Genomic DNA, 13,147 nt, shown 5'->3' with positions numbered 1-13,147 from the left:
GATGACACTCTTCAGGTCACTTGTTCTATCTAGGCTGGAATATTGCTGCACACTAACAGCACCTTTCAAGGCAGGTGAAATTGCTGACCTAGAAAATGTACAGAGAACCTTCACGGCACGCATAACGGAGATAAAACACCTCAATTACTGGGAGCGCTTGAGGTTCCTAAACCTGTATTCCCTGGAACGCAGGCGGGAGAGATACATGATTATATACACCTGGAAAATCCTAGAGGGACTAGTACCGAACTTGCACACGAAAATCACTCACTACGAAAGCAAAAGACTTGGCAGACGATGCAACATCCCCCCAATGAAAAGCAGGGGTGTCACTAGCACGTTAAGAGACCATACAATAAGTGTCAGGGGCCCGAGACTGTTCAACTGCCTCCCAGCATACATAAGGGGGATTACCAACAGACCCCTGGCAGTCTTCAAGCTGGCACTGGACAAGCACCTAAAGTCGGTTCCTGACCAGCCGGGCTGTGGCTCGTACGTTGGTTTGCGTGCAGCCAGCAGCAACAGCCTGGTTGATCAGGCTCTGATCCACCAGGAGGCCTGGTCCCAGACCGGGCCGCGGAGGCGTTGACCCCCGGAACTCTCTCCAGGTAAACTCCAGGTAGTCTTTCAAGTGGATAGGTAGCGTTTCTGTTGGACAGATAGTCTTTCTGTTGGACAAGTAGCCTTTCTGTTGGACAAGTAATCTTTCTGTTGGACAGGTAGTCTTTCTGTTGAGCAAATAGCCTTTCTGTTGGACAGGTAGCCTTTCTGTTGGACAAGTAGCCTTTCTGTTGAACAGGAAGCCTTTCTGTTGGACAGGTAGCCTTTCTGTTGGACAGGTAGCCTTTCTGTTGAACAGGTAGCCTTTCTGTTGGACATGTAGCCTTTCTGTTGGACATATAGCCTTTCTATTGGACAAGTAGCCTTTCTATTGAACAGGTAACCTTTCTGTTGAACAGGTAGCCTTTCTGTTGGACAGGTAGCCTTTCTGTTGGACAGGGAGCCTTTCTGTTATACATGTAACCTTTCTGTTGGACAAGTAGCCTTTCTGTTGGACAAGTAATCTTTCTGTTGGACATGTACCCTTAAACTCTGGCAAAGTCACTGATGATTACTTGTTGGTAAGCGATATCACAGGCAGTCTGGAGGTCAAGTAAGATAAGGTAAGACAGTATAGATGCATGGAACTATGTGTCTAGCAGTGAAAATAAATCACTTCCCATCAATAACACATTACGACTGTAAACAAGATATATACATGTGGATTATTCATTACGTTTGTAACTTGTTCAGCTATCAAAACTTTGTGATACAGTCCCTGGGCCCATTATGTACCTCTGTAATGTTGAGGTACAGTCCCTGGATTCATTGTGTACCTCTGTAATGTAGAGGTACAGTCCCTGGATCCATTATGTACCTCTGTAATGTTGGGTTACAGTCCCTGGACCCATTATGCACCTCTGTACTTTTCTGACTACCACTCACAGTATGCTTATGGTGTATATCTGGAGGTATACCTCAGGTTATAGCTGAAGGTATACGGTGACATCATACCTGAAGGTATACCTGGAGGTATACCTGGAGGTATACCTGGAGGTATACCTGGAGGGTGCATAATGAAGATAATTAACTAAAGAATCTGTCCATGATTTAGGCAGGTCCCTGGTTACAAGGGTCATGTTGTACAGGTCAGGAAAAGTATTTCCTGGTACTTGATAGAGCAATGTGAATATATTGTTCCGTCCTTCCCAGGGAAGCGAATTTGTGCCTAGCCCAGAACTGAGTTTAAATTAACTGAGAGGGGTATTGCAATCAATTTCCTTGGACATTTAATTTCGTTTGGACACATCACCACAATGTATGGTTCATTATAACTTTCTAGGGTGGTTATTTTGTACTGGTTTTATAATGTACTGTGTATAATACTTGGAGTGGGTTATATTTTTAGCAGGTGTTGTTGTTAGTAGCGTGAAGATGGTGTGTGGGTCGTGGTGTGTTGTGGTGAGGTGGGTGATGGTGATGACACTGCTTCTGGTCCTCTACCAACACCTGGTCACTGCACACGTGTCATCAGAAACCTTCAGGAAGGTGAGTGTGAGGGATGTGTTCCTCTAGCAACACCTGGTCACTGCACACGTGTCATCAGAAACCTTCAGGAAGGTGAGTGTGAGGGATGTGTTCCTCTAGCAACACTTGGTCACTGCACACGTGTCATCAGAAACCTTCAGGAAGGTGAGTGTGAGAGATGTGTTCCTCTAACAACACCTGGTCACTGCACACGTGTCATCACGTGATTAGGAAAGTAAATATAACGCAATCCTCAATGACTTAAAACAGCTATACACAATTTACTCACAAACTAGGAATAAACCGAGACACTGCCGGCTATCTTCCCTCCAAGAATCGGATGCTGTCGAAGAACTCTTGATCTACGGAAAGGTAAATACCATCTCCTTTAATCAAACCTAATTACCACGAACTTTACACTTCTAACAGGCTTGCAATACCAGAGTGTATTCTGATCCCTTAGTAACAGTCAATAGCAATCAAACGAGAAATCAGACACATTACTTGAGGGAGGTTTGATTTGTGTATATTCCTTCACAAGTCACCAAGTATATATATATATATATATTTACATAAGTAAGATACACGTGTAATAGCTAGGTATCTTTGTTGAGAAATGTTTTGCCTATATGTAGGTTTTTTTAGTCGAATACAGAGGAGACAGCGGAAGCAGTGATGTAAGGACGATGTAATCAGTCCATCACCCTTAAAGAAGCGTTATGTACCTTTGTAATCTTTTGACTGCCGCCCACGGGATGGGGATGGGGTACATAAAGATATTAAACTAACTAACCTTGAAGAAGTAGTTTTAAGAAGGTCAGTGCCCTCAGCCTGAAGTGATTACTCAGACATAAGGAACCAAGAGAGGTAGCAGACATGATTGTGAGCCAGCTGGAGGCTTGAGAGAATCTGACTGGATATAATGTTCTACAACTGGGATAACTAATCCAACTAGTCAACTCTTCTGTGAGTTTAGTTAGTTTAATATCTTTATCAAGCACTCCGGCCATACCTGAGAGGTCAGAATGCCACAGCACCAGCAAAAGCAGTTCATCTAGAGTCGGCTATTCCCCCTTAGATGGCTCTAACTACCATGCTCACGACTGGCAAAGATTACTTAATGCAGGATCATTTTCAGCACTGCATGCGAGCACTGAGTCAATACTTACTTGCAAGGATCATTGAGCACCTGCTGATGCACTCAACACACGCAATAACCTCCAATTCACCAGGGTTTAGCGTCTCCTCTGTATAAGAATCTTCTCTGGCAGAATTCCTGCTGTAACTGAGAGGAAGGACCGTCATAACAAATCACTTTCCTGTAAAAAAAGTTGCTTCCACATCTCTTGTTTAGTTAGTTGTTTTTCATAGGAAGTTGATAATTAAAAGGAAAAACAAGAGGAGGGGAAAAACTGTGTTGATAAGCATAGTACAGAGTATACCTGGAGAAGGTCTCGAGGGTCAACGCCCCCGCGTCCCGGTCTGTGACCAAGAAGGAAATGAATGTTAGGGGGACATTGTGAAGGTTTCTGTATAGTTAGTGTGTGTACGACTCTGTGTAGAGCTGTGCCATGTATAGTTAGTGTGTGTATGACTCTGTGTAGAGCTGTGCCATGTATAGTTAGTGTGTGTACGACTCTGTGTAGAGCTGTGCCATGTATAGTTAGTGTGTGTATGACTGTGTAGAGCTGTGCCATGCACAGTTAGTGTGTATGACTCTGTGTAGAGCTGTGCCATGTATAGTTAGTGTGTGTATGACTCTGTGTAGAGCTGTGCCATGCACAGTTAGTGTGTACGACTCTGTGTAGAGCTGTGCCATGTATAGTTAGTGTGTGTATGACTCTGTGTAGAGCTGTGCCATGCACAGTTAGTGTGTATGACTCTGTGTAGAGCTGTGCCATGCATATTTAGTGTGTATGACTCTGTGTAGAGCTGTGCCATGTATAGTTAGTGTTTGTACATCTCTGTGTAGAGCTGTGCTATGTATAGTTAGTGTGTGTACGACTCTGTGTAGAGCTGTGCCATGCATAGTTAGTGTGTACGACTCTGTGTAGAGCTGTGCCATGCATAGTTAGTGTGTATGACTCTGTGTAGAGCTGTGCCATGCATAGTTAGTGTGTGTATGACTCTGTGTAGAGCTGTGCCATGTATAGTTAGTGTTTGTACAACTCTGTGTAGAGCTGTGCTATGTATAGTTAGTGTGTGTACGACTCTGTGTAGAGCTGTACCATGTTCTGATAGTCTGTACTCTATGTTCTGTACTCAGACCTCTGAAATATGCTCTGAACATACAGAAGTACAGTATATGCTACTGGTCCATGCTAGGCTGGTCCAGTGACCCATGCTAGGCTGGTCCAGTGACCCATGCTAGGCTGGTCCAGTGACCCATGCTAGGCTGGTCCAGTGACCCATGCTAGGCTAGTGCTACTGGTCCATGCTAGGCTGGTCCAGTGACCCATGCTAGGCTGGTCCAGTGACCCATGCTAGGCTGGTCCAGTGACCCATGCTAGGCTGGTCCAGTGACCCATGCTAGGCTGGTCCAGTGACCCATGCTAGGCTAGTGCTACTGGTCCATGCTAGGCTGGTCCAGTGACCCATGCTAGGCTGGTCCAGTGACCCATGCTAGGCTAGTGCTACTGGTCCATGCTAGGCTGGTCCAATGACCCATGCTAGGCTGGTCCAGTGACCCATGCTAGGCTGATCCAGTGACCCATGCTAAGCTAGTGCTACTAGTCCATGCTAGGCTGGTCCAGTGACCCATGCTAGGCTAGTGCTACTGGTCCATGCTAGGCTGATGCTACTGATCCATGCTAGGCTAGTGTTACTGGCTCATACTAGGCTAGTGCTACTGATCCATACTAGACTGGTGCTACTGGTCCATGCTAGGCTGGTGCTATTGGTCCATGCTAGACAGGTCTTACTGACCTATGCTAGGCAGGTCTTACTGACCCATACTAGACAGGTCTTACTGACCCATGCTAGACAGGTCTTACTGACCCATACTAGACAGGTCTTACTGACCCATGCTAGACAGGTCTTACTGACCTATGCTAGACAGGTCTTACTGACCCATACTAGACAGGTCTTACTGACCTATGCTAGACAGGTCTTACTGACCCATACTAGACAGGTCTTACTGACCTATGCTAGACAGGTCTTACTGACCCATACTAGACAGGTCTTACTGACCTATGCTAGACAGGTCTTACTGACCTATGCTAGGCAGGTCTTACTGACCCATGCTAGACAGGTCATACTGACCCATGCTAGGCAGGTCTTACTGACCCATACTAGACAGGTCTTACTGACCTATGCTAGACAGGTCTTACTGACCTATGCTAGACAGGTCTTACTGGCCCATGCTAGGCAGGTCCTACTCAAATCTAACCATTCCCAAATCACCCTTGAAGACTTTCCCAAGCAACTTGTTTGGTTGACCCCCACATTTCTTCTCATTTTCCTACGACCACCTTCCAGCATATATCATAAACAATAGCTAACATTGTATTTTAACCTACTGAGCGAGAATATTGATGGGAAATTGATCCATTGACCGTCGCGGAGGAGAGAGATATTACCACATGTATCACGGGGTCTCAAAGAGCAAATTCTGAAGAACCGGAGCCGATGATGGACGAGGAATGACCAGTGAATGAACTGAAAGACAAAATAACAGTGTGAATGTCCATCATTCAACACCGTGTGTTGCCAGTGTGATTAACAGTCTTATTGATCTCGGGCTTATAAAGGTCATTAGTGGCGTCAGTAGCCAGAAGACGTTTCGCTCTGGATAGAGCTTTGTCGGATCCATGTTTCTCTCTCTTCCCTCCACTCTCCCGTTTAAAGCTTTTGCGTGAGTTGATAAAGCTCTAGACAGCGAAACATGACTTGCTAAAGCTCCATAAAGAACTCTACACAAATAAATATGACTTTATAAAGCTCTTCCCAGTGAGAAACATAATTTAATAAAGGTCTACATAGAGTTAGATATGACTTGATCACCTATGTTGATGCGTTGGTTACTAGTTGAGCTTTCGACTCGCAAATGAGAGGACTTAGGTTCGACTCCCGGCAGGGCTAGACGCATGGGTAAGTCACCTTACACCTGCTACCCATGTTCAACTAGTAACAGGTACCACGGTGTTAGGAATCTGGTGTGGGTGGCATCCTGGGGAGCAGGAACTGAGGAGTATAAAGGAAATAAGCCACACTGGGTTATCCTGGGTTGATATCAGATTACGATTGAAACATCTCGTAGTTTCTACGGTTTATGGGTTAATTGCAGCCAGAATATTGTGAGTTTTATTATGGTTTACCATGAGGCCTGGTCTCAGACCGAGCCGCGGGGGTGTTAAGATAAGATAAGATAAGATTTCGTTCGGATTTTTAACCCTGGAGGGTTAGCCACCCAGGATAACCCAAGAAAGTCAGTGCGTCATCGAGGACTGTCTAACTTATTTATACCATTGGGGTCCTTAATCTTGTCCCCCAGGATGCGACCCACACCAGTCCACTAACACCCAGGTACCTATTTGCTGCTAGGTGAACAGGACAACAGGTGTAAGGAAACGTGTCGAAATGTTTCCACCCTCCGGGAATCGAACCCGGGCCCTCCGTGTGTGAAGCGGGAGCTTTAGCCACCAGGCCACCGGGCCACCTCGGGAACCCTCTCCAGGTAAACTCAGGGTAAACTCCAGGTATTTTCTCCTTTACAGTTCACAATCAACAGTTCCTTGGCTGCTCTGCAGAGATGTCCAGCCTTGTCTGTCCTGGAAATTCCTGGATATGCTCAGTTACCCAGAGTATTCTGCAGTCATCTATGCTCCTTGAATTCAGCATGCAGGTTCTTCTCTCTTGAAGGTACTTGCCTATTTTAGTTAATATCTAAGTATTCGTAGCTGCAGGAGTAGACCTATACTTGTGGTATACCCGTATACCACATGCTGTCTTTGTAGCATTTGCAACCCCAACTTGCAATCCAACTTCTTTGTCAACTATATTGACTATGTATCTGCAACTCATCCTGTGAGGAGTAACTAAACAATAACAGGATTACAGAGGTCACAATGGATCTTTATCAGGTGTCTACTCGACATTGTTACATCACAAAATTTCTTTATTTAAAAAACTGCAGTTTTTTCAAATAGTTAATGAACATGATACAATATGGAGTTGCACTCTCAAAAACATTATTGGGTTGCAGTTTATTATTACAATCAAAACTAAACATTAAACTAGCATTTAGTGTCTTCAGACAACAGTTTATTCACTTTATAGAAGCAAAAATGTGGAGACGACCTCAGTATTGCAGATATCTTATCTCCAAGATACGATACTACGTGCCGCAAACTGCCCTTCTCACACTATACCATTCACTTATATATCCATACCTCACCTATGCTATCTTTGTTTGGGGATCAACTGCAGCAACACACCTAAAGCCAATAATAACCCAACAAAAAGCCGCAGTAAGAATAATCACTAAATCCCATCCCTGGCAACACCCCCCCCCCCCACTCTTCATAGATCTAAACTTACTCCCTGTTCAGTACATCCACACTTACTACTGTGCAATCTATATCTACAGGACCTTAAACTCCAATATTAACCTTGACCTAAAATGCTTTCTTGATAGTTGTGACAGGATCCACAGGCATAACACCAGACACAAACATCTCTACGACATTCCCCGTGTTCGACTAAACCTTTACAAAAATTCAATGTATTTCAAAGGACCTAAAATCTGGAACACCCTACCTGAAAACTCTAGAACTGCAGACACATTCATCACTTTCAAAACTACAGTTAGAAAACATCTTATCTCCCTGATCCACCCTGACAACTAACTACATGATAACCACCTGGTGGTTCAAAATTACACTCACTCACCCACTGACTATAAACCCAGAAATACTAATCTTAATCTTAAAATAATAAATCCTAACTAGTCATAAGTTTGCCTATGATACTCCAATATAGACACCTTGTATTGTGCCAAAATAAAAGCATTCACATTACTAAACTCACAAATTATGATGTAGTCACTTAGCCTTAATACCATAATCTGTAAGGATTTAATGTTAAGAATTAATCTAAGTCTGCTCGAAATGCCTAGCCATGCTAGGTGTCCTAGTGGCCCCCTCTGTAATTAGTATTTTATAACATGTAAACCACAAAATACCCAAAACCTGTAAACCCCACATTGTAACCATTATAGAGAATAAACTTGAATTGAACTGAATTAACAATGAATGTTTTGCAACATTCTGCAAGGTTTGCATGGAGGTGTCTCTGAAAGGTTAAGATACAGTGGTCATTGCTGGACTGACACACATCCTTTTTGCATTCTTGTGGATCTTTCCCACCTCCAGAACTCAGATATATTTTTATCAAAATAATCTAGTTTTCAGTTTGTTATAGTTGTGTTCTTGTACAAAATGTTCTATACAGGAGGAAACTGCCTGCTTCAGACGCTGAAGTTGACCCCGGGGTACGACGCGGTCAGTGTGATCTCTGGACTAGACTCCTATACGGTACCCAGCACTGAGTACGACCTGGCCTTCCTCAAGCCTATACAAGCAGGCAGTACCTGGAACGGCTACCCCAACCCACCCTCTGTGGTAGGCACAAACACAGTGAACTTATATGCCATGTTCAGTTATGCCTTAGTTTTTGATAGATATACTGACCTTCCGGATCCGAACTTGTGGTAGTTGTCACCTGAGGAGGTAGTATATAATGCACCAGCAGTTTACGCTGTGAGTGGTAACTCAAAAAACAGTATTAGAGGTGACAATGGGTCTTTCTCAGACACCACTGATCATTCTTCATCACTAGAAAGAAAAACTAGTCATTCCATATTTTACAATGTCTTCATATAGTTGTTGTACACAAAACAAAAGGCATTCAGTCTGAAAAGAATCGATAGGTTTATTTAGGTACAGGTGGACAAACTTAATTACCGTGCAGACTGCCCATCCTTCGTAGAATACGAAACAGAGGTCACTTATTGTAAGAGAGAGTCACAAGGTCTATGTGACCCATACTAGACTTGTGGTCCAGGTGAACACAAAGAATTACTAGGAGAGTAAAGTTTCACAGTGTCGGAGTAAGTTTTTAAGGGCCGTAAGAGGCAGGTCTCACACTGACTGAAGATCAAGAGAGCTTCAGCCATAACTGGTAACCAGAAGTTTTTATACAATAAAAATCAAAATTATCCAATAACGTGAGTGTTTACTTGTTTATAAGAGACTTGAAGGGCGAAGTGAGGTGAGGTGAGGAACGCAGTGCCTGGTCATGACCAGGTCAAGGCAATGGTGGACCTACATTTCTGGTGCCCTGAAACTTGAACTGTTATGGGATTCCTGTTACTGCTATTGCTACTACTACTACAACTACTGTTACTACTACTACTGATATTCTTACTATTACTACACATTACAGGTTAACGGAGACATGTGCTGGACTAAGTCGACTCAGTGTTCATGTACAGACTACAACAAACAGTGGATTACTGTCGACCTCTTGACCAGCGTCAACCTGACCAGGATCGTCGTTACAAGCTCATTCGACGTCGACCAGGAATATTATGCTAAAACCGACATACATGTGGGTTAATGTGGACTCTATACCCTTGTTAGGGTGGTGTTGTCAAGCCGGGAAGGCTGGACTTAGGAAACTGGAGATGTTCGTCCTGCTGGGGGTTGTGTTCGAGGGAAGGTCTGGGTGATACAGGTTGTTTTTTCAGATTGTGTGTGATGGCTGGGGATTTAGTGAATGTGTGGGAATGTTATATATATACTGTCTCTCTATATATCTGTCTGGTTGTATGTCTGCCTGCGTCTGTTTGTCTATATGTTGTCTGTCTCTCTCTGCCTCTATCCCTCTGTATCTATTACATACATAGAACACTTAACGCTGATATTAACCCTCCCCTCAAACATCTCCTTGCCAACCTCAACAGAACACATGACCATAACACAAGGCACAGATCACTCTTTGATGTTCCTCGTGTCCATCTCACAATATGCAAAAACTCAATGCACATAAAAGGCCCTAAAATCTGGAATTCATTACCTGTAAATATAAAAGAAACACTACCTGTTTATAAATTCAAGTCTCTACTCAAAGATCACTTACTCACCCAAAACCAAATAAATACTGAATAACTGAACCTTATAAATTGTATATCTTAAATGTTTCTCACAATTATATCACATAAATGTTAAACCTAAAACCGAATCTAACTTTATTATTTTTTAAATACACTACCTAACAGAATCCTTCATATGACTGAATGTACAACAATGCATGCAACCATATGACCTGTCTTTGTAATACACACTTGTGCTTTATAGTTATCTGTTTACAATAATGTTTTATCACTGATTTCATCATTGCTTAGTTAATCTTAAGTTAATTTTAAGCCAGCCCGTAATGCTATGCATAGTATAAGTGGCTTTGGCATGCTGCTCTTATCTGTATTTTTTTGTACCTCTGTATGTGTGCTCAAATTTATAATAAATAAATAAATAAATAAATAAATAAATCTATCCTCCTCTATCTGTTTCTTTCTGTTTCTGTCTGTCTGTGTCTGTCTATCTCTGTTTCTATTTCTGTCTCTTTGTGTCTGTCTTTGTATCTGTCTGTCTTTCTCCCTGCTGGTACAGACAAGGTAAGTACTGCTCCACACTGGTTTTAATTACTCTTCTGTCCACTGGAATACCGATTACTTCAACAAAGGTCATTTTAGTATTCTGAACACGAGGGACCTGACATCTAGGCACCCTCTCCGTTCCTCCATGCTGTGTACTCACCAACCTGCCTTTACGGGGGTTGAGACTCAGTTCTTGGCTCGTAATTCCCAATCCAGCAAATATCTCATACTCCTTGGCCTCTCAGGTCATGTCATACCTACTCTTGAACCCATGTATGCAGCTTACCACTACTACCTTCCCTAGTGGAGTACGTCTAAGTACAATGTAATATTTTACAGGTAGGGAACACAGGTTCCTATACTACGGACGCCATTGTGGCCAGTAAGGACGGTACCTCACCATCCATGCCTCTGGAAACCTTCACTTACAATGGTCAGTCTCCTGTAGTGATTTTTAGTGTTTTGTAGTGTCTTACTACCAGTAAATAGGTACCCATTTACTAGCAGTACACAGGTACTTATTTACTAGTGGTACTAGTGTAAAATATGGAATGACTAGTTTTTCTTTCTAGTGATGAAGAATGATCAGTGGTGTCTGAGAAAGACACATTGTCACCTCTAATACTGTTTTTTGAGTTACCACTCACAGCGTAAACTGCTGGTGCATTATATACTACCTCCTCAGGTGACAAGCTGGCACTGGACAAGCACCTAAAGTCAGTTCCGGATCAGCCGGGCTGTGGCTCGTATGTTGGTTTGCGTGCAGCCAGCAGCAACAGCCTGGTTGATCAGGCTCTGATCCACCAGGAGGCCTGGTCTCAGACCGGGCCGCGGGGGCGTTGACCCCCGGAACTCTCTCCAGGTAAACTCCAGGTAAACACATTTGCTTAGCGGTACATACGTACATGGAGTATACCTGGAGGGGGGTTCGGGGGTCAACGCCCCCGCGGCCCGGTCCATGACCTGATCTCAGACTGGGCCGCGGGGGCGTTCATCCTCGAAACCCATCCACGTAAACTCCAGGTAATGACCAGGCCTCGTGGTGGATCAGGACCTGATAACCCAGGATGAGACTGCTGGACGCACCCAAACCAACTTAGGAACCACAGCCTGGTTGGTCAGGTACTGACTTTAGGTGTCTGTGAAGATTCCTCTTGTTGACAGCCAGGGGTCTATTGGTAATCCCCTTTATGTGTGCTGTAAGGTAGTTGAACAGTCTTGGGCCCCTTACGCTTATTGAGTTGTCTCTTAGCGTACTCATGGCGATAAGAGAGTCCTATTTACCATCAGTAAATAGGTACCTGGATATTAGCTGATAGTTGTAGGTTACAAGCTAGGGATGCACCTGAATAAGACCCCTTACGAAAGAAATAACGAGGGTGATTGTAGACCAGAGTGCAAAACGTTTAACAAGCTTCTGTTTATGACTGTTGAGTATGACTGGTGGTACATGTCTACGATTGTGTTATGAATTTATTTATTTATATATGTATTTTTAACTGGAATTTCGTGTTTATTTCAGTTGCTGTTAAAGGTCGGTATGTCACCTTACACAGAACAGATAACACAGCTCTCTGTCTGTGTAGCCTTCAAGTGTTCTCAGACTGACAGCATCACCTCTCTCTCTCGGCAGCCCTGCAGGTGCTGTCAGGCTGACAGCATTACCTCTGTGTAATTTACGATTGTTCTCAAGCTGACAGCTTCACCTGTCTGCAATTTACGAGTGTTCTTAAGCTGACAGCATCACTATGTGTAATTCACGATTGTTCTCAAGCTGACAGCATCACCTCTAATTTACTAGTGTTATTAAGCTGACAGCATCACCTGTCTCCCAATTCAAGCTGTCACCTCCAGTTAGTTTCTATAGAGCGTAAAAAGCTTACCTAGCGAAATTTTCTCAGCTTTCAATCCTATAATAAAGGTTTCATTCCTATAATAAAGATTCCAACCCTAAAATAAAGGTTTCAATCCTACAATAAAGGTTTCAATTCTACAATAAAGGCTTCAACTCTACACCTCTACAATAGTTTCAATTCTACACTAAAGGTTTCAATCCTACTACAAAAGATTCAATCCTTCTACAAAGATTTCAGTCCTACAATAAAGGTTTCAATCCTACTACAAAGGTTTCAATCCTACAATGAAGGTTTTAATCCTACAACAAAGGTTTCAATCCTACAATGAGGGTTTCAATTCTACAACAAAGGTTTCAGTCCTACAACAAAGGTTTCAATCCTACAATAAAGGTTTCAATCCTACAATAAAGGTCTCAGTCCTACAATAAAGGTTTCAATCCTTCAAAAAAAATATTTTGATTGATCGAGTGCCATTAAGGCTGTAATTCACATGATATTAAGCATATTTTGACCCTAAGTAGAGGAATTAAACTTTCGGTGTATATCCCCTGAGAGACAGATCTTGGTA

General features: G+C 43.1%; 1 protein-coding gene across 1 annotated transcript; it reads left to right on the top strand.

Moving 5' to 3' along the window:
- Positions 1-1,604: 1,604 nt before the first annotated feature.
- On the top strand, positions 1,605-12,777 carry LOC128699712 (uncharacterized). The gene is made up of 6 exons (XM_053792454.2): positions 1,605-2,088; positions 6,783-6,927; positions 8,518-8,687; positions 9,511-9,675; positions 11,063-11,156; positions 12,246-12,777. The coding sequence occupies exons 1-6, from the start codon at positions 1,975-1,977 to the stop codon at positions 12,329-12,331; spliced, it is 774 nt and encodes a 257-aa protein (XP_053648429.1). The 5' UTR covers positions 1,605-1,974; the 3' UTR covers positions 12,332-12,777.
- The last annotated feature ends 370 nt before the right edge of the window (positions 12,778-13,147 follow it).

Source organism: Cherax quadricarinatus, chromosome 81 (assembly GCF_038502225.1).
Source record: "Cherax quadricarinatus isolate ZL_2023a chromosome 81, ASM3850222v1, whole genome shotgun sequence".
Lineage (NCBI taxonomy): Eukaryota > Metazoa > Arthropoda > Malacostraca > Decapoda > Parastacidae > Cherax > Cherax quadricarinatus.
This window is presented reverse-complemented; position numbering and strand designations above follow the sequence as displayed.